Source organism: Phyllobates terribilis, unplaced genomic scaffold (assembly GCF_046119375.1).
Source record: "Phyllobates terribilis strain yellow unplaced genomic scaffold, ASM4611937v1 Scaffold_1__5_contigs__length_1240528914, whole genome shotgun sequence".
NCBI lineage: Eukaryota > Metazoa > Chordata > Amphibia > Anura > Dendrobatidae > Phyllobates > Phyllobates terribilis.
Window position 1 is genome coordinate 354,998,855 of NW_027362761.1, and position 22,110 is coordinate 355,020,964.

Here is a 22,110-nt window from a genome sequence, read left to right on the forward strand (position 1 = left end):
TCCTCCTGTGGTGGAAGACGGCGAATATGAAATTTCTCGTATCTTGAATTCTAGATGGCATAGAGGGAGATTACAGTATCTTGTCTCCTGGAAGGGTTTTGGTCCCGAAGACAACTCCTGGGTAAGGATGGATGATGTCTCTGCTCCTAGGCTTGTTAAAGCTTTCCACAGGAGGTTTCCAGATAGGCCTGGGCCTGGAGGATCGGGAGGATCCTCATAAAAGAGGGGGTACTGTTAGAACCCTCCTGTTTGTTTTTTCTATCTTGTGGTTTGCGGTCATGTGACCAACTGCCTTTATATTCCAGCTCCGCCCTTCTGGCTGTGCTGGACTTCAGTGTTCTACTGTCTCTCTAGCCTGGTGCTTCTGTGCCTTTCTCTGTCAAGTTCGCTTGGTCCTCTGGGACCTCTAGTACTTTTTGTCAGTTTATCTCTTTGTGTTCTGCAACACCTTCTGTTTAGGAGGTGTCCCTTTTTTGTCCCAGTCCTTAGTTCTTTTAGGGACCCCTCCCTTAATTCTATAGGTCTTCGTTCAGACTAGCCGAGGACTAAGGCGGGTCTGTTCACTAGGAACAGGCAGCCCGCTACATCGTAGGGAATCTGCTTAGTCTTACTGTAGGGACAGCTTTCCCCTATCTTTCCTTAGTACTTGTTGCAGATCATAACAGCGAGATTTCTCCTAAGGGAGAGCACAGTCCCTGGTCCCTGGCTGGAGTGGAGGGGAACCTAGAGAGGGGGAACCATGTAGTGGGTGTGGGTGGAGGAAATAGCTTAGGGGAGCACATGAGAGGGAGGTATAAATTGGGAAGCCATCTTAGAAAGACAAGTCAGTCAGAGGAGGAGAAGCGAGGGGAGCAGAGGCTCTGCAGGAGCTCTGCTCCAGAGGTGGGCCTAGCCAGTGAGGCCCAAGTCTGAAGAGAAGGAGAGAAGAGAGGAGAGGGAGCAGGAGAAAGGCTCCAGGAATCAGGAAGGGGACCCCAGGGGTACGGGCCGTGCAGAAGGCCACCCGTACGCCAGCATCTGCCCGGTGGTGGAGGGGTCAGGCCATCAAAAGGGAACCGGTCCCTCTACTAGCGGAGGACTTTGTGCCCAACTAGAAACCGGAGGCTGCAGTACTTTATGTCCTGTAGCTACAAGTCCACGCCAGTCTCACCGAGAAGGTAGCTATATAGGACCCAGGGGATGGAACAGACGTCGCCCGCCAAGGCCCGCAGGTACCGGATTGGAGATACTAGGTGTGAGGTGCAGGAAGAAGGCAAGAGTGCGAGGACACACAGAAGGGGGTCCTGCTAAGTACTCCAGAGTTACCTGGGGGTAGACCGAACCCCTCCCTGAGTAAACGCAGGACAACGAGGGCAGTTACATGGATCCCCGTAATCTGGACTGCAACAACTGTGAGTAAAGACCCTGGGACTGTACTTCCTTGTCTCTGTGTTTCCTGCTGCGCCATCAACCCCTGCACTACAACGCCCAGCACAACCTACAACATCTACACTGACCTGGAGCTAGCTCTTCCTGTGGAGAGCCACACCATCCCTGCTGCAGTAACATCAGCTTCAGAGGACTGCTCCGCAGCGGCGGCTCCCCTTAGCCGTATTCCACTGGTGGCATCACGAACTTTAATATAAACTATAAAAATCCCCTGTAAATATAACCCCTTTTATTGACCGCCCTGGGTCATGGACCGGGTCACCGCCACTGTGACATTCCCCAGCATCCACCGGCCCGGCACCGGGTACCCCAGGGGGCGCGTCATTAGATCCTCTTTTATCTTTATACAAAACCTTTCAGGTAAACTCTGACTTCCCAGATGGTTATCCCCATACATAGCAAGTAGTAGAAACAAGGCCTTCGCTGAATTGATAATTTTGTTGACTGAACCTGAAGAACAATTCACTTACTTCAGACTCTCAGGGAAAGACAAACAGAAAACATATCCCATTTATTGCTTACTTGCAGGCAACAAGTTATGTGGGTAGATGCCGCTGTAGCCTTTAACTTTCTGAGTGGGACCAAACATTTCACAGGGCTGTGGGCTCCACAACTATCACAAGAGGCAGTATATCTGCTCTGTACAGATTTCTCTATCTACCCATATACAACTCAACCACGGCAGGCCTTCTCTGTTGGAAGCTCTTGATAACTGACACTGAGATCTCCGACCTATTAACTATGCTAACCTATTCTGTAAGGGGGCATTCACATTGTGCTTTTCTGCACGTTCGTGGGTCCCATTGGAGCTTGCGTCTGAATCCCCCACAAAACGGGATTCGTACGTTTGCACTGACAGGGCTATACTCTATAATGATGCCAGAAAAGCGAATGTGCGCTCTAACGTGCATCATTTTAGAGAGTGTACGCCAACTGGAGACGGACACTCAGACGTATTAGACTGCGTCTGGGTGTCCACCTGCAGTCGGCGCATATCCCTTAAAATGATGCCCGTCAAAGTGCACGATCGCTCTGCCGGCACCATTATAGTCTGTGGCACCATCGGCGCATACCTCCGAATCCTGTTTTGCGGGGGGAGGAGGTGTTCAGAGGTAAGCCCTGACAGGACCGATAAACGTGCAGAAAAGCTCAGTGTGAAAGCACCCTAAAAACACTTCCATCAGCTAGATATGTCGAAATGACTAAGGATTTTCCACAGATCATATATCTCCCCATCCAGTGGTTATCAAATGGGTAGCTACCGAGCTGATACATGCTTCAAATGTGGCACCCCTCAAGCAGATATTATGCACTGCTTGTGGATGTGTAAGGTAATAAGCCAATCAGGGCTGTAGAGTCGGTAAGCCAAACCTCCGACTCCTCAATTTCCATACACCAACTCCACGACTCCGACTCCCTCATACAGTACATTTAGTACCTAATATACAAACGTTTTATGTACCACTACGCAATCCTGGACTGACAGGTTGTCTTTCTTCTGTTGATTATAACTTAAAACTTCAATATAAAAATAAATAAATAAGAAAAAAAACAAATGTACAAACACACACAGAGGAGACAATGAGAACATTACAGATGACAGCCATAATGATTAGGTGCTGCTGCAGATAGAAATGATATAGAAATTCTGCTCCTGTACAAACTCCACCTGTCAAATACCTACACAATGGTAACTTGAATGTCAGGAGTTAAACAACATGCGTGAGGGTCACATGACCAGTCCATGGGTTAACTGCACCCATATAATAATGATAAATGAGAAGAATTTTAATATAAATATATATACATACATATTATATATATATATATATATATATATATATATATATATATATATATATATATATTAGTGGTAGATCGGTTCTCTCGGCACTGTTGTTTCTGGGCCGGTGACCGTGTCTCTGCCACGGTGACACTCTTAAGTGTCTCCTTCTCCTCTGTCCAGCCAACATGGAGTTTCAATGTGGTCTCTCTGTGGCCGTGCCTTGAAGGATAGTGGTACGAAAGGAGAGGTGGTAGCAGTTAACTGGCACGTGGGACAGGACTTAGGATTTCACGCTGACATCTGGACCCGCATGACCCGTTCTTGAGTTTTGTCCAACCCCAGATGGCTACTCAAGACATCTAAATGGGCCCTGTCCAACACCCTTTGTCTATAGGGTCCTGGTACCAACAATTGCTCCACTATCTCCGCCCTCATCTTAGTAACCCAGTACAAGTGCCCGCTCAACATGAAATAGGGAAACCTGGTGTCAGCCCCCCACTTCTGTGCTATACCGTTTATAACGGTTACCTTATTGAATGCTTCTTTTAGAGATAGGTCACTATATTGGGTGAACCCAAAATTTTCTCTGGTCACCCCTATCCCAGGAATGTCTTTCTCATGTGAGGATACTATCTTCTCCTCTTCACCCACTACACAGAAGGGAAACTCGTCAGGCTCTGGGGTTGGTGAGACTTTTTTAGGGCCAACCCGTTAAGTATGGCGCCAGGACTTCCGTCCACTGTTCTGGCATGAGTTTCTCCATGTCGGCGACCCTTTCAAAACCGGTTAAAAAGGCCTCTATGTCGTCACCTGGGGTCATCTTCTGCAAGGCTCTCCTCACCGACTTCTTAACAGAGAAATCATCAGCTGACATTGGGGTCGGAGCTGCCGCGGTGCCACGAATCGCCTTTGTAAGTAACTCAATCTCCTGCTGCTGTTGTCGGCTCTGTTGCTGATGCTATTGCTGCTGCAGCTGTTGCATAAGCAGCTTACTTGTCTCCTGTTGTGCCAGCTGCTGCTCCTGATGCAGCTCCAGCTGTTGCAAGTGCTCCTGGTGCTGGCTTTGGACCAGATGCTGGATCAGCTCCTCCATTTTGTCCTACCGCTGTGCCATCCTGACAGCCGCCTTCACCCCGGACACGCAGTCTGCCCATATTTGTTTCCTGGGGATCTTGTCCACACTTCTCCACCAACTGTGGTAGATCGGTTCACTCGGCTGTACATAGAGTTAGACACAGAAACACTGTCTCTTAAAATTTTCCATTGTGATTTATTAAGGTAACTGCATAAACCATGGTAATGTTAGAAAAACAAACACGTCCTTCCCAGCCTAACAAAAAAACAAAATGTAACGTGTGGCACAGTCCTTGTTGCTACGGGTAACCGTCCGCTTCAGGAACAAACAACCCAAGGTTTAGCTTTCCTTCACATGAAAATACAGCTCCAGAGCTTTCACCTCCAGATCCACCCCACACCAAATGCTCTAGAAGGCTCAGAATTTATCCTCTGAACTCCTCCCTCTCTACAGGTGTTTAATCACGCTAGCACTAAACATGACTGATTAACCCCTCATCACTTCATGTGCTTGAACATTTTTCCTATGTTTATATTACTGGAACTAACAATTTCAGTGTTATATATCTCCCCTCCAGTACTTTGCCACAATATACACTGCTCAAAAAAATAAAGGGAACACTCAAATAACACATCCTAGATCTGAATGAATGAAATATTCTCATTGAATACTTTGTTCTGTACAAAGTTGAATGTGCTGACAACAAAATCACACAAAAATCATCAATGGAAATCAAATTTATTAACCAATGGAGGCCTGGATTTGGAGTCACCCTCAAAATTAAAGTGGAAAAACACACTACAGGCTGATCCAACTGTGATATAATGTCCTTAAAACAAGTCAAAACGAGGCTCAGTATTATGCGTGGATTCCACGTGCCTGTATGACCTCCCTACAACACCTGATGTTGCGGATGGTCTCCTGTGGGATCTCCTCCCAGACCTGGACTAAAGCATCCGCCAACTCCTGGACAGTCTGTGGTGCAATGTGACGTTGGTGGATGGAGCGAGACATGATGTCCCAGATGTGCTCAATCGGTTTCAGGTCTGGGGAACAGGTGGGCCAGTCCATAGCTTCAATGCCTTCATCTTGCAGGAACTGCTGACACACTCCAGCCACATGAGGTCTGGCATTGTCCTGCATTAAGGGGATCCCAGGGCCAACCGCCCCAGCATATGGTCTCACAAGGGGTCTGAGGATCTCATCTTTTAGAGTCTGGATGATGGATGGAGGGTGATGACAGTTTTTCTCTTCATAGTTCCCCATAGATAGGTGTTCAATTGGGTTCAGATCAGGAGACACTTGGCCACTGAATCACTTTCACCCTGTTCTTCAGAAATGCAGCAGTGGCCTTAGATGTGTGTTTTGGATCACTGTCATGTTGGAAAACTGCACGTATACCAAGGGCACGGAGTGATGGGAGCATCTTCTCGGTTAGAATAGATCAGCACATCTGTGAATTCATGATACTGTTAATGAAATGTAGCTTCCCAGCACTAGGAGCACTCATGCAGCCCCACATAAGGACACTGCCACCACCATGTTTCACTGCATCACGAAAATAGAGAAGCCCTTTAAAAGATTAAACTGACACCAGTGTCATAGAGCACTATTCCTGCATTTTAATCAAGTTCATGGTGTAAAAACAACTCTGCAGCTATGAACGGCAAAGGCACTTTTGTTTTATGATATGCTAAATCTCCGAAATACTCAGCCTCAGGCGCAGTTATCACGCCTCTGATATCTTCCTCGCTGTCCCATATCATAGCTTCAGTGCAGGAGAATTTTTTTTATTATTTGCATTGTAGAGATCTGAGGTTGCGGGTTGTAAGTAATCACCTAGGCAGGTTAACAATGCAACAATATTTTATTAATCACCTCCATAGTAATGCAGCAATTCCAAGTAAATGGCCAAAATACAGTTCTCTCAGTCCTTAAGTTCTCAACCTGAGATCAGTAGTTCCACTGGCTTTGTATCAGGTGATACCCACTGTTTCCCAACTTTTGGTTGGCCCACAGATTTCGTATCTCCAGCCAGTATAGTCTGTAGCCACAGTCCATGATCCTCCAGATGACAGATAAAACGATGAAAGCACACGTATCCAGTAGCAGCAGTCCTTCAATAAAGTTTAAATCCAAATGACATATCCACAACTGAAGCATGTTTATCCACTTTAGTTGATAAAGATCTTCAACACTTCGTAAGTCATCCATCCATCAGTTCCAGGTCCATAGCCACAGATTCGAACCCTCCGGCATCCTTCCACCAACTCCTAGACTAAAACATGTCTCTCCTCTACTTCCCTGGGGTCAGCCCCCTCCCAGCTCAGAAGTGCTGACACCCTTCCCCCTTAAGCATTTACTGTTCCCTAAAACAATTTAGAATTTTCTAGAAGCCTTCATCTGAGACTGCCTGTAAGACCCCCTGTGGTGACGGCTCCACTGTGTCTCAATCTACACTCACCTAATGAGATTATTGGCTGTTGAAACAATGGACTCCTGAGATAAAGATGAGATTAGTGGAATGCTGGACATTTTACAAGTGAATCTTACATACTGACAAGTAAGCAGAACTATATAAAACATAACAAGTAAATCACTAATAACACACAATAATAATATTGACGAAAATGGTGGTCCATGCTGAAAAAGTATCATAGTCTTTAGTCAGTGGGCAGCTCCTCACATGCATTATTTTTTTTTTATTATTTTATTTCAGGACGAAACTAGATTACCAAGACCTGTGTAATTCTGTGTTAAGTATCGTTTTTAATTTTTAACGAGGAGCTGCCCATTTTAGCTCATTGTTACTTCAGTAGGATCGCACTCTGCACTTTCGCTTGTTTATTTTTTTTTTCTCAGACATTTATGTAGGCATAGTTTGTAATTGAGAATAGATGAGCAAGAAAATTAACATGTAGGTTTGGCATAAATAATGTGGTCAGTAAATACGTATACAAAATTACACACCAAGTGATGCACGGGACAGTGATGGCAAAAAACGGACAATCGGTATAATAATAATAGGAAAGAGGATAAAAACAATCCAACCATAGACAAGAATGTAATAAAATATAAATAATCTTTATTAAGGATTAGGAAGGCAACAATAAATTACAACGATACAGCGTGTCACAGTTATACATAATAAGGTATGATGCCAGTAATTGTACAAATCTATGCATAATGTAAGACATGTAATAATCAAATGTCACATAAATCACTAGAGACAAAGTGCAAAAGTTCCAAAGGTAAAGTGTCAGTGTAGTTTCAATAAAGGATAGTAGGGGCTTTACTTACTGCACTGTAACAAGTGGATGAGGACTCCCTGCTGAGTGGTGTCCACCCTGACGCGCGTTTCGGCTATGGCCTTTGTCAGAGAGTTGTTGTTTTTTTTGTTGATCCCTAATAAAGTTTATATTTTAATACATTTTTGTTTTTACTGGGCTTCTATGGTTGTTTTTTGTAGTCTTTCCTATGGTTTGTTATTGTTAGGATTGCCTTTACATTTTCTAGCTTGGGTGAAATGTATCAAGGATCCTTTAACAGGCCACTCACAAGAAATTGGCCCAATCCTCAACACAAAGCTGGTGTAAATGAGTCACTTTTGCAGGCCTCCTTTCTCACATATGCTTTTTTTTTAGTTTTATTTTCCTCATACTTTTTCTGTGATTATTAAAGGGAATCTGTGAACATTTTTTTCACTTGTAAACTATGCCCATCACCTCTAAGATCATAACAATGGGGTTCTTGCAACCTCTGTATATCCTCACACGTGCCCCTGCATACCTCAGAAAAAGTGTTTTATACTTGTCCTGCTCAGCATGTAAATTGCGTGGTCCGGTCTGATGGGTGTTTCCAGATTGTGATCAGCGCCCCCCAGGAATCACTCGCTGTTCAGTAGGGCAGAGTGAGAAGCATCTGGGCAGCTCTCCGATACCACTGCGCAGGCTCGAAGTTTCGGGCACTACGTGCACCTGCGCAATAGAAACAAGAAGCCAATGCCCATAGAAGGGGGGAAAGTAAAGTGGAATATCAGAGTTGCGGGGTGCAGACGCGGGACAACCACTGGACGTCACAGGGCACCGTGACGCTGATGGGAGGCCGAAGACCGGAGGCAGAGTTTTCTTCCAGGCACTGCACGGCCCGAAGCCTGGAAGACCTCATTACCATAAAGGATTAAAAAAGGATTTCTGCACAACAAGAAAGCGGCTATGAGGCGTACAGACAGGAATATGATCAGTATTCTAGAGCCTGCTGCCCATAGTAGTAGGTTAGTTACGTCCAAGGGGTTATAACAGATTCCCTTTAACATTGGCTTCCTGAAAAAACACAGCAAAAAATGCCAGCAAAACCTGTGTATTACAGCCTTGTTAGTGCCAAGAGATACGGTTTCAGCTGCAGAAAAAAAGCAGCAAAACAGCAACATGTGAGCGTTACATGACTTGCATAAAATAACACAGCAAAAAAAAACAAAAAAAACGGAATGTGTGAACACAGCCTAGTGTTTTCAGAAACCATGGTCTACATACCCAAACCATTGTCCGGTAGCAATATGTTTTTTCTCTTTTTATTCTGTGTTCAGGACCCACTTCAGGCTTTGCCTATGAGCCATCAGTACCGCACTGTGTGACCTGCGTTGCTGGGGCATCAGACGAGTGAATCCATTTTGAACTGCACACAATACAAAACGTGTACCTGCCAATGACAATCAGAAAATAACGCGAGACTCCCCCACTCCACACCCCTGATCACATGATCCGGGCGAAGATCACACCTGACGTGACCTTCTCAAGATGGCGGACACCTTAGGACGAGTCCCCGCCTCGTGCCGCCCCTCGACGTCATTTCCCAGAGGGCGGTACCTCATGTCACGTGGCTCCAAACTGCCTTCTCTTGAAACCCTGCAAAATACTAATAATAATGGATTATAATAAAATCACCAGAGCGGAGCTCACCGAGGACGCGTCTGCTGGGAAGAAGCCGAGAGAGCGCGGCCGGGCGGTCACAGCGGGGCCGGTGCGGAGTGTGGGCGGGTGAACAGGCCGCGGACTGCGCGGGTCACGTGGTGCTGAGCTGTGGTGTTTCCCCGGTAAAGATGGCGGCTGTGAGGTAGAAAGCGGCAGCTCGGAGTAACCGCCGCAGTTTCGTGTGGACACCGCAGCTGAGAGGCGAGCTCTCCGGGACCAGCACCGTGAGTGACTGTGGAGGGCGGGCAGACGAGGCGCTGGGGGCGGGGAGGGTCGGCTCCGGACACTAGACGGCTGGTTTGTGAGGACTTGTGGAGGGTCTGCTGCGGCCCCCGAAGGCCCGAGGTGACGAGCACGGCTCCCGCAGCACCTCCACGTGTAGCCGGGCTGGCCCCGTCCTGTCTCCGCCTCCTTATCCCTGTGGTACAGCCGCTTTCCCCGCTCCGGACTCGTCTACACACGGTGCGGTTCTCCTGCATCCCTGGTCATCGCATTAGTCATCCTGGGCCAACCCGGAAGTTTATATTGTGACCACGTGGTGGTGCGGGCGCTGACCTCTGCATGGCGAGTCCTCGGGTGTCCTCGCCGGCCAGGTCCATTCATAGTCACATTCCCACAGATCGGCGGCCGCCACCTGCCTCATGTCCAGTGTGAACGGGTCCTTACCTGCCACCAGCGCCCCTCTGCGGGTTTCCCTGCGCTGCCTGTGGCTGCGGGCAGCTTCCAGTCACAAATTTGCGCCTTCCCTGACCTCCTCTCATCCAGAGCCCTTATCCAGCAGCCGCAGGTCACTGGTTACAGAACACACAGGGCTTTGTAGGATCCTGATCACTCCAGACAGTTTATTGCTTGGGCTTTAGGGTTCAGTTTCCATGATACAACCCAACCCTGTAAATGCCTTTACACCTCCATGTGCTGTCCAATGTTTTTATTTATTGGACAGCACACTGACCCATTGAGTAGAAGATTTATTCTGTCCTCCACAGATCTGAGAATGAGATCCGCATTCCCCAATGTCCTTCAGTCTCATCTACAGTGAGTTCAGTAGTTTTCAATGATTTCATGATGGCCGCCATGTCCATGATTGTGTCCCTCCAATTGAAGCCTGCTGTTGTTTTTGGACTGTGCTGGCTTGTTATTGGTCCTGTCCTCCATTCTAATGCTCTTTAGAGATGGTAATGAAGTATTTGTGTGGACAGTTTTGCCTTATTGTTGTGGTGCTCAAGGGCAAATCCCTAAGTGAATTAATAAAAAGCCCCTCCCTCCTGAAGTGGCTCATAAAGGATGGGGTCTTGTGGTTCATCCCCATTCCTTGCATAGGTCAATATAGTGGACTCTGGGAATATTTTTGTGCTGCTAACGTTCCCTTTTTTCTCCTTCTCATGCACTTTAAGATGATGGATCCAGGACAAGATTTGTTGCTTGCTGCTCTGAGTGAGAGCGGCATCAGCCCCAATGATCTTTTTGATGGCGATTCCTTGGATATAGGTGTCATTGCTCCAGGACCAGTCCCTGTCAACCAACAAGTAAGTCTGATCAAATATGATATCTATTGGTTTACTTGGCCTGTTTGTTTTATGAGGAGATGAAAGTTTGGGGGTTAAAGATAAGGAATTTGGAAGGGACAGTAAGACTGCGTGTAATATTTGTACTCGATATAGAAAGCCCATGTACTGCACCCCTGATATACGTTTTTTTTTATCTTTGAAATGCCTGGAATTTTTTTTATTTATTTATTTTTTTTGCTTGAGAAGGTTTCTAAAATCCCCTTTCAGTGGTAACCTCAGTATGACTGCAGCAAATGTTTCTATTTCACTATAGCCCAATAGTGGTGAGACAAGAATAATCTTTCTGGGGCTATACAATATTGATCTGTCATTTTATTAGGTCCCATGTGTATCCATAGGAAGCAGGGCTGTAGAGTCGGTAAGCCAAGCCACTGACTTTTCAATTTCCCTGACTTCAGACTTCACAGCCCGGCCTCACTACTGAGCGTGTACATAAAGTGCAGCACAGTTTATCTCCACTAAAAGCCGAGATCCTTAGATCAGGAATAGAGCAGACATTTCATAACTTTCCCAAATTCTTATGAAATCATTTGCAGCACATACTGCCTTGAGCTACTGTACCCAATTTATTATATATTTTAGGAGTCAATCCATTTTATACCAATTCCACCAACATGGACACCGACTGCGACTTTAGTGTGATACTGAGATATGGACAGTGAGTATCACCGATCACAACTGGCAGCACCCATTCTGTTAGTTGGCGCTGCTCACTGGCCTTTATATAGATCTTAGCGCAGCAGTCATATCACTGCGTCTGCAGCGCTCAGATCACAGTAATTACACAGTTCAGCAGTAGGTTTCACACATAAGATTAGATGTGTATTATAGAAGGAAAAATGTACTAGGGAACCACATTGATAAACAATGACATAAATACTTTATTTAGAGAAATAGAAAAATCACAAACTGGCTTAAAAACATGTAAAACATGTTTTGTGTATTAAACCCTCTACACTGTCTGTGAAATGTCTGTTGCTACACACCCATTTGGGGGTGCTGCCATATTTGCATTGTGACTGTTAAACATAAGATTAGATGCACAGTGGACTGTTTCACACATGCTAGTGTTAGAAACATTGCTCTGCGGACAATTACTGTGATCTGAGCAGCAATAACATAACTGCTCCCCTCAGATCACTGTAATTAATGGAGAGCACAGGTGTGGACACTATTGCTGCTGTGGTGTTTTCATCCAAAGATGTTTACTCACTGTTGGATGAAGTCAGTACCACATTGCTCGTGCTTTTCAGTAATTACAGTGATCTGAGCATAGCAGTTGTTGTGGCTGTTCCGCTCAGATCACAGTAATGGGCGATGAGCGCGGTTCAGGGCACCCGCTCTGTGGTGGGGATCTGTCCAGTGGTGAGCACACGTCACTGGATAAAATCTCCGGTGTTGAATGTGTGCTAGCCGGTTATTACATTGATCTGTGTGGAGCATCTGCAAGGACCTGACGGCTCCAATCAGTCACTACAGGTGATAGAGGGAAAACTTAGCCAGCTCACAGTGTTGATGTACAATATACTACCACATGACTCCACCTATAGGTGATAACTGGGCATGCCTAGGTCACAGCTAAGGTAGCCACAGCATAGGAAATGGGGTAGGATGCAGACTGCAGCCTCCTATTTACAGTGGCTTCCACGGTCGTTCACAATAAACTTTCAATGTAAATGCACCTTTTTAGTTTTTGATGTATTTGTTTCCACCAAGCTGTCCTCCTTGGAAATTTACATGCTTTATGACTGTTTTTTAGTGGTTTGTTGCGAAAACATTAGTTTCTTTTTTTAAAAAAAAATTGTAATCTTTTGCTTTGTTGGGCTGCTTTGCACGTCATCTTGTCTACCAGAAAGTCTTGTATGAACTTCCTTAAAATTGGGGTATGATTGCAGTTCATGTCTTGCCATAATGGGGTTTTTTAAAGATATTATTTTTGTTGTTGTTGTTGTGCACTAGCTCGTGCTGTTTTAAAAAAAAAAAAAAAAAAAAAAAAATTGCAAATATGCATTACTTGCCCTGTGTTGCTCCAGCAATGTCTGTCCCCTGCTATTTCTCATCTTTGACTTGGTAGTAGTGAAGCTGTCCCAGCTACCTCATGTGACTGCTGCAGCCAATCACTGAGTCCTGTTGTCATGCTGAGGTGGAATATCAATGGCAGAACACTGCGCTTCTATAGATGGTGCACAATTATCCCATGTAGTATCTTGGCACTCAGTGACTGTAGTAAATGCCTTTAGTGCAAACAATCCAAATAAACATTTTAGTCGTATCGACCTTTCATCAGATTGTAAGCGTTTAATGTGCAGGGCAACACTGTTGTAAAACAGTGAACACTACAGGGGGAGGAAGCGTCGGTCAGTAGTGAAGATGTCCCAGCTACATCATGTGACTGCTGCTGCCAATCACTGGGTCCTGCGGTCATGCCGAGGTAGACGGCGCAATCTGTGTAGTCCATCAATTGATTGAATGATGTGACCACTCCGCTGCTGCACCTGGTCTTTGACATGAGGAGAGGTGACATCATGGCAGCATTGAAGCAGCAGGGAGTAAGGGGCTGATTTTCTCATTTTTATGCAGAGCAAAAAAAAAACAAGGAAGCTCCTTTTTTAATGCAAATACATTACATCCAATATCTAAAAGAAATGTTTAGACTGAACACATTTCACTAGTACACTGATTTACATTGCCAACGCACTGTCCTTTGTGCACACAGACATTACATATGTACCTGAACGTAGCCTAACAGTGTATTTTATATGGGTATTTTCCAAGTGCGGATTGCACAAGTTAAGCATAAGGCTGAGTGCCCACGTAGCGTTTTTCATGCGTATATGCTGCTCAATTTCCGTAGCGTAAACGCATGTGAAACGCTAGGTAATCCGGTCCCCAAGGGGATTCCGCAAGTTCTATGCACATGCTGCGGATTTTTCCGCAGCGTTTATGCTGTGTTCAAAAATCCGCAGCATGTCCATTAATTTTGCTTTTCTGCATGCGGAATTGCCTTGTGCAATGCATTAAAAACGCAAGGCAATTCCGCATGTGGAAAACGCGTGATAAACGCGTGCGGAATTCCGGGAGAGGACTTGCAGAAATTTTCTGCTTCATTTCTGCAACGTGGGCACATAGCCTTAGGGTAAATCAATTTTAGAAAACTTTTATGTACCTTGTGTTGGAATGCATGCTATGATGTTAATGGGGTTCATGTAAAATAAACTGGATAATAACTGAGCATATAAATGTGGCAGTGTATGAAAAACGTAACAGTACAAAAAAAGAGAAGGTCGCATACATTGTAAGCAAGGCTGCACATCCAGTCCGAGCACAATCCCTTTGGTAGGTGTCGGAGCATCTCCAAATGGCAGGTCTTGTACAGAGTTTGTAATATGCAGTGATTGGTACCTACTAAATGTCTTCTAAGTAAACACAATTGTTTAGCATGCAATCGGGTCATGGATGCCCAGGTACATTGATGCTTGTGAAGTGAAGACTTGGTCATTTGATCTATTCCTCCAGAAGAGCTACTAGTACAAATTGCTGAAAGTTACTGCAGGCAGGGATGGAAAGGTACAAAACAGTGAAGCCCAGCTTGCAGCATAGCTGCCAACAGATCAGGATAACCATGCTGACCCCTCTCCGTTACTGAACATATCCACAAGGGTCACATCAGCATTAGAACTGGACTATGGAGCAATTGAGTTAGGTAGCCTGGTCTGATACACATTTTGTGTGCGTCACTTAACTTGGAAAGAAAGTGCATCTTGATGCCATATGGGAAGAAGAGTATCTATCCGCTCAGTGCATGTAGGCTGCCATTGTTCTCAGCAGTGCGAGTCCTGTTTATACAGGATGATGTGCTGCAAATCTTTTATGCTGTATAAAAGATCCATTTCACCCTTTGAGGTAGCATTTTGCACGCTTAATAGGTAATCGGCAGCCTGTTTACACTGTCAGATAATTGTGAAATGAGTGTTTTTAACAATGCTTGTTCATGATCTTGAAGTGGAAATGCCCTTAAAGGGACTCTGTCAGCACAGAATGACTGTTCGAGCCAAGTACAGTCTCTCAGTGCTTCATAATGTGGCCAATCATTTATATACTCTTTACCCCCTGCTTGGTTTCCATTTATCTTCACCTTTCTCTGGCTCTAGGAAGCCAGAGCTGTCAATCAAAGAGGGGGGTGAAAAATGAGGCCGGGGGGTTATTTAAATGGTTGTCCCCGCCGTGAAGAACCAAGCGGTGGGACTTTCTTTGAACAGCCATTCTGTGCTGACAGTCCCTTTTAAGTTTATAGAGGAAAGAGGACAAGTAGGGTTATTCTCCAAATGCGGCAAAAAATGGCTGATGTTTTTTTGTTGATGTCTTTGCCAATAAGTGCTTTAGGAGGAAATGAGACGAGCATCAGTTTCTGTAAAGCAGGAAACTGTAACAACCCCAGCACTATTGAATGTCAGGGTAAGCAATAGTAATAGGGTTATCCCAATCATAGTATGTATTCATGTAGAATCCATCATTTACCAAAATGAAAAAATGCCCGTTCATTTATTCAAGTTATGTTTCGTTCATTTAAGCAAGGAAATATTGAGTAAAGTTTCTTTTGTAGGAAAAAAGGAAAATACAAAACGTAAAACCTGTTTGTAATTGGTAAGGGTAGAAGTGTTTAGGCTGCATTGTTTGCACATTCTGTATCTAACAAATCTTCTGAATGGTCAGGGATGCACATGGCTAAACACAACATATACTTTATCCATTGTAGTCAAGTAGTGTTTTTTTTTTTTTCTCTTCCTTTTTCCCTCTTAGCAAGGCCAACTACATATCAATAACCCCTCTCTTCGTGTTCACCCTCTGAATTCCAAAACATGTGGACATATCCCTAAACTGCATTTACTATGAAAGATTATCTTAACCAATAATCTCTTAATGTAACCCGCCTGCCGGTCACCCAATGAACGAGCAACACGCTCATTCATCGGGTGAAATGAATTTTTGTGCAGCTCGTGTGTCCTGTGTAAGCCGAATACTATAGCAGCCTGTGTGCCCTGAGCCATCCATTACAGATCATGCAGTGTACATCATTTACCGCGGTCTGCCTGTGTAAACGGGCTGTAAACGATTGTTGATCGATGAATGGTTACTTACAGTGCCACGGTCTCTGTAAATGGACCCAAACTCCAGTGGCTTATATTTATCCACATACAAGTAAGATAGTCTTCACAGTAAGTGTCATTGTTCCCTTTATCAATTTTTTTTTTTTTTTTCCTTTAATGATATTTACTTGAACCTTGTATGTACAAGAGTCATAAAGTAACTATTTACAGAGGTGTCTGTTTTAATTCTCTTGCAGCCTCCGTCAACTACAACCTTTGTCCTAAATCAAATAAATCAATTACCAACCCTTGGTAACACAATAGTGATGACCAAGACTCCTACTCTTACTACCGCTCGCCAGACCATCACCGTGACGAAAATTCTTCAGACCAGCGCTGCAACAAGACCATCTACAGCTGCCCCTGTCGTCCAAACCACTGTATCTGCTGTACCTTCGAAAGAACAAATCCAGCTAAAAGACCTACTGAAAACCAGCAGTCTTAATAAATTAATGAAACTGAAACCACCTTCAAATATCGCCCAGCCAGTTGCAACAGCTGCAAGTATGTATAACTCTTCTCAACTTTCCATGCAGACAATCATTGCTGTGCTCAGTTCTTTGACATTGAGGTCAGATTAATTCTGTACAATTTAGTGCAGTTTTTATCTTTTGTCAGATTTGTCATACCGAAAAAGCTAATTTATGTTGACCGAAAAATAGTGGTGGCTTTTTAAATAAGGGTAGGAAAAAATGAAAATTGGATGTGTCCTTAAAGGTAATTTGTCACTTGATTTTTGTTGCTGCATCATGATGTAGGTTCAGAGACCCTAATTTCAGCGATGTCACTTACTGAGCTGTTGCTGCAGTTTTGTTTATAAACTGTTTTCTCTGCTTCAGATTTACCAGGTCTCTGAATGCTGAGCTGTGTATAACCCCGTCCCCACCACTGGCAGCTTTTTGTGTACACTGCATGGGCAGAAAGCTGTCGATTAGTGGTGGTGGTGGGGGGGGGGGTTCTTAACTATAACTACAGCAAGCAGCCCAGTAGGTGACAGATTGCTTGAATAAGGGTCTCTGCCTACAATATTCTGCTCTTAGATTAGGTGGCAAATGCCTGGCGACAGATTCCCTATTAGAGGGGCTACTAAATATATATAATAGGTTTTACATGTTATACAGCACTCATTTTCACATACACCTTTCTAGGTAACATTTTCCTATGACTAGTTATTTTATAAAAGCATGGGGTTTTTATGTAGCAGTGGCTACATCTTTATTAGAAACATACATCTTTATTAGAAACATATCTATTCATGTTATGGTTAAGTGATTGGTATTCTGCAGCATTCCCAAATATATTATGTTTGTTACAGAAATTGTTATATTCACTCCGAAGGTGGTAAGTTCCACCAAAACAGGTAAGGGAGTAGTTGGGTATTGGATACAATGACATCGCTGTTCACATCACTGTCCTTCACTTCAATGTTTCTTTCTTGAGTCTTCACCTTTAGATTGTAAACACAGTTCACATTTGATTTGGGGGACCATTTTAAGTTCAATCAGTAATACAGCTGCTTTGCAAACTTGTGTAAAAATGTCACTTGCCATAAAATATGGCATTTAATAGAAAAGCTTTGTTTCCAGCTTTGGGCAGTGGGATTTTTATACCTTTTCCTTTCCACTCTTGTGTGGTGAAATACACGTTCTCTGGTGGTTAAATTTTCTGTCATTCTGTAATGTTTCCAAGAAGCAATGCATATACTTAACCCCCTGTCAAAGTATTATAGATTAAGTACAGAACAGCTCGGTTTCATGAAGTGTATAGTGGCTGTTGTCATATACTGCAGCTTGGCTCCAATTCACTTCAATAGGAGTGAGCTGTGGTAGCGGAGAACAGGCAGTATACAGTGTCTGGAACTGCGTTCTGGTTCTTAACTTTTGGCATATGTTGATGAGCTATCTTTAAGACAGGTCATTATTATCAAAGTCCATGATCACACCTTTAATATCAATTGTTAGACACAATTCAAATAGGACGTCTATCAAATTATTTCTTCTTACTTTTCTGACTCGTGCTCCCATATTTCCCTGACATCATTGACAAGTATCAGAAACATTACTGCAATGTGTAAAGCTGCAGACTGATTTAAAGGGGACCTGTTCTGTTTGAAAATGGTACCTGATCTGCAGGCACAGTGTTACAGAGCAATAAAAGGTAATCAGTAAATCTTGCATTTTATTCATTCTAATCCCTGGTGTTCGGATGCATACGAGTTCAGTTTGCAGTCCTATTCAGTGACTTGACAATCTTCTTTATGACTGTGAATGCAAAGATAGTAGTCAATCACTGAGTAGGACTGTCCACTGGACTCGTATGTAAACACATACCCGTGATTTCATTTAAAAAATTGTTATTCAGAATATTTTACAACAAACCTTTATATTATTCGTCTCTGCACCACTTTGTCCGCAGATTGGACTACATCTACAATGTGACAGATTCCCTTTAATCACCCTTAACACTAGAACTACTGATGGAGTCATTTTGACTCCTTTCGTTTTTTATTTCTCTTCTGTGACTACATTTTTCAGAATTCCGGCTTGAAACTCGGTGACTTTTCCTCAAATATGATTTGAAAAAAGATTTTGTGAGAATAAATAATTTTGGTGAAAAATTTGCGCGTTTTTTTCAAAATTTACCAAGAACTACTGAAGGGAGTCATTTTGACTCCCTACTATATTTTGAGGTCCTTTTGTCACTAAATGTTGCTATAAAGTTTTGTGCATAATTTTTTCACTCTGTCTTATTTACCCTGATGTTCATATAGATGTAGTTCAATTTACATGTCAACTTTTCACATTTTCCTTGTGTTTTACCTGCTTGTATTACTGTGTAATGCTGAACAAACTCTATCTGATGAGGAGCTAGATGCATTCATTGCGATATTCTATGCTCGTGGAATATCTGGCACGAACCGTCACTCGATTAGCAGTATTTGGTGTAATGACTGGGGAATACCGTTTGCAAAGCGACAATGTCTAGGGACCGCTTTGTTGAAATTATGAGGTTTCTCAGATTTGATGAGAAATCTACTCGATCGGAGAGACTGCAAACGGACAAGTTTGCTCTATTTTCTACTGTGTGGGACAGGTTTATTGAAAATTGTATTGCGTGTTACAAACCTGGCCCATACATAACGGTGGATGAGCAACTTTTCCCAAGCAAAACTAGGTGTCCATTCACGCAGTACATGCCTTCCAAACCAGATAAATATGGCCACAAATATTGGCTAGCTGTTGATAAGAGGAGCAAATATCTGGCAAATGGCTTCCCTTATCTAGGCAAAGATGACACACGCCGTGCTGAGGACCGTTTAGCTGACCATGTGGTAATGAAGTTATTGGACCCGTTTTTGAAAAAAGGTCGCAATGTTACAACCGATAATTATTTTACTTCAGTAAAATTAGCTAAACAGCTAAAAAGCAAAGGAACAACCATCGTGGGAACACTGAACAAGATAAGGCGAGAAGTGCCTAAAGAAATAAAATCCATGAAAGAGGAATTGTACAACACTAAAGTGTTTAGAAATGAAGACAATTTTACACTTACAGTATATCAAGGAAAGCCCAACAAAAATGTTGTCATTTTGAGTTCCGTCCATCCAGATGTTGTTGTTGCGTCTGATTCCGCTAAAAAAACTCCAGAAACGGTAAAGTTTTACAATGAAACAAAATATGGAGTAGATGTAGTGGATCAGATGGCACGAAAATACACCACACGAACATGCACAAGGAGATGGCCTGTTCATGCATTTGAAAATGCCTTAGACTTTGCGGGTATAAATGCATGGATAATATTCAAGGAGATTACCCACCAAAAAATGTCACACAAGGCATTTTTGCAAACGCTTGTGAGAGAGTTGAGTGGTCCTTATGTCACAGATAGGGAAAAGGGTTCCACGTCCCAAGTTTCTACATGCTCAGAAGTGATGGTTCAAACAAAATTTTGCCAGATCAAAGAAAAGTGCAAGAAAAATAGATCTGTCGGAAATTGTAAGACTTGTGGTAAGTCTTTGTGTGGGCAATGTACTGCCATAAATCAAAGGCAATGCCTAAAATGCGAAACACCAAATGTTTAGAAGGTGAATTCTGCGCCATATTTTCATTTTTATGCTCCTCCACCTACATTTTCTCTGCTTTTTGTTCTTCAGTTGTTGTTTATATGTGTGCACTTGAATAAAAAAAAATGTTTGAAAAACGTCTATTATAATTATTGTTATTTTCTGTAGAAAAATAAGAAAAGCAGAAAAAAAACAATCAAAAGCATTACTGTTGGATCTCACAATAATAATACATTACAAAAAATATAATTATTAATAAATAACCACAAATGAAACTCTAAAAATAAACGAAAACAAGCAAGGAGTCAAAATGACTCCTTTCAGTAGTTCTAGGCGGGGTCACGAGTCCAGTAGTCCTAGTGTTAAACCTCAACCTAAAAAGCTTTGTTTTCAGGAAGTGTTAGACTATTACTTAAAATGCTGCAAAAAATTCTGTACTTAGTTTTTGTATTTACATTCTGAAATTTTGTATTGATAGCTGATCTGATCAATGGAGCAAAGAAAGATATGTCCAATAAAGAAGTGACCAGAATATGGATCAGTGATGATATTAAAATGAGAAGCTTTTCTCCGACTAATGTAAGTGTTATACTGCCATTTTGACATGGATTTTCAAAGTAAATACAAAAGATGCTATACAAGAATTTGTATGACTATAATATGTTTATTTCAGAGAGTTAAAGAGGAGGATGAGCCAGAGGAAGAAGATGAGGATGAGATGGGCCATGCTGAGACATATGCTGAATACATGCCTATAAAACGTATGTGACATATGATGTCTGCGTTTTGTATACCTGTGTGATTAACTCTGACCCTTTCAGAAAGGGGCACACATTGTTCAAGATAGTGAATCCAGTCTTGCAGATAATTTTTGTGCATTGCTGCATCTACATTTTCTTGTCTTAGAACTGTTTAAGTGCTTCAATTGATTGTGCAATTGGAAGTGTTCAAGAAAAATGTAAGACTAGTCTCCAGTTTGTTTTATTCAGCATGGCAAATTTCTATGGGCCAAGACGTATGTCTCATTATTTGAAATCTAGACCTTAACTTTTTTTTTTTTTTTTTCCCCTCTAGTTAAAGTTGGACTGAGACATCCAGATCCTGTTGTGGAAACCAGTTCTCTGTCAAGTGTGACTCCTCCAGATGTTTGGTTCCAAACCTCAATTCCCGAAGAGTCAGTTGATAATGGCTGGTTATCTGCTCTGCAGTTAGAAGCAGTCACTTATGCTGCACAGGTTTGTGTCTTCATCCCTGAACCAGCTTATGTTTTAAATGCCCTTTAGTAACCATTGTATGCTAGCTTTTATTTAGTTTAGTACTCTGAAATGTCTTATTTTGTTTGTACATGTGCCATATAATGTATAAGATTACATAACTTTTACTTTGTTTTGTTTCTATAGCAACATGAAACCTTCCTTCCCAATGGTGAGCGAGCTGGATTCTTAATTGGGGATGGTGCAGGAGTTGGGAAAGGAAGAACAATTGCTGGAATCATTTTTGAGAACTACTTGCTAAGTAGAAAAAGATCTTTGTGGTGAGTAGAAAATGCCTCTACAAACGCATATTACACTTCAATAAGCACAAATTACATCTGAATGTTGCTGTTAACTCTCCTGTACATATGCATAGTAAGACCTGGGTATCCCTCATTGATATGGCCTCAAAGAAGGGGAAACTCTGGGAACATGATAGCAAATATGCTAACTGGAGAAAGGTTTTAGTTTTTTTGGCAAAAAAAAAAAAAAATCTCTACAATGTAGATTTGTTTTTTTTGGTGCTAAACTTTAGTTATTCTGTATGCTACTATATTTTGCGGACTATAAGACACACCTCAAAATTGTTGGCGGTGGGCAGAGTCCCCTTCTTCCCATTTGATTTCCCTGCTTTGGGCTTCCGGATCCTGAGATCTGGATTTGTAGATGGGGACCATGACTATGGGAGTCATTGGTTTCGTCTGAATTACTGTTACAATGTAATGTAATCTTGTTTATTAAGCTCCTGTATTGTCCATTTCTATACTGTAATGTGCTATTATTTGTACACGTACCAGTCAATTCTAATTTTCCTTATTTT

General features: G+C 42.8%; 1 protein-coding gene across 1 annotated transcript in view; it reads left to right on the forward strand.

The window, feature by feature from the left end:
* Positions 1 to 9,137: 9,137 nt before the first annotated feature.
* The window catches only part of SBNO1 (strawberry notch homolog 1), a 34,206-nt gene continuing 21,233 nt past the window's right edge, over positions 9,138 to 22,110 (forward strand). The window contains exons 1-7 of the mRNA XM_073676192.1: positions 9,138 to 9,483; positions 10,654 to 10,785; positions 16,172 to 16,478; positions 20,516 to 20,616; positions 20,711 to 20,798; positions 21,112 to 21,272; positions 21,438 to 21,571. Coding sequence (XP_073532293.1) covers positions 10,654 to 10,785; positions 16,172 to 16,478; positions 20,516 to 20,616; positions 20,711 to 20,798; positions 21,112 to 21,272; positions 21,438 to 21,571 — 923 coding nt within the window. The 5' untranslated portion in view covers positions 9,138 to 9,483. The remainder of the gene's footprint in view (positions 9,484 to 10,653; positions 10,786 to 16,171; positions 16,479 to 20,515; positions 20,617 to 20,710; positions 20,799 to 21,111; positions 21,273 to 21,437; positions 21,572 to 22,110) is intronic.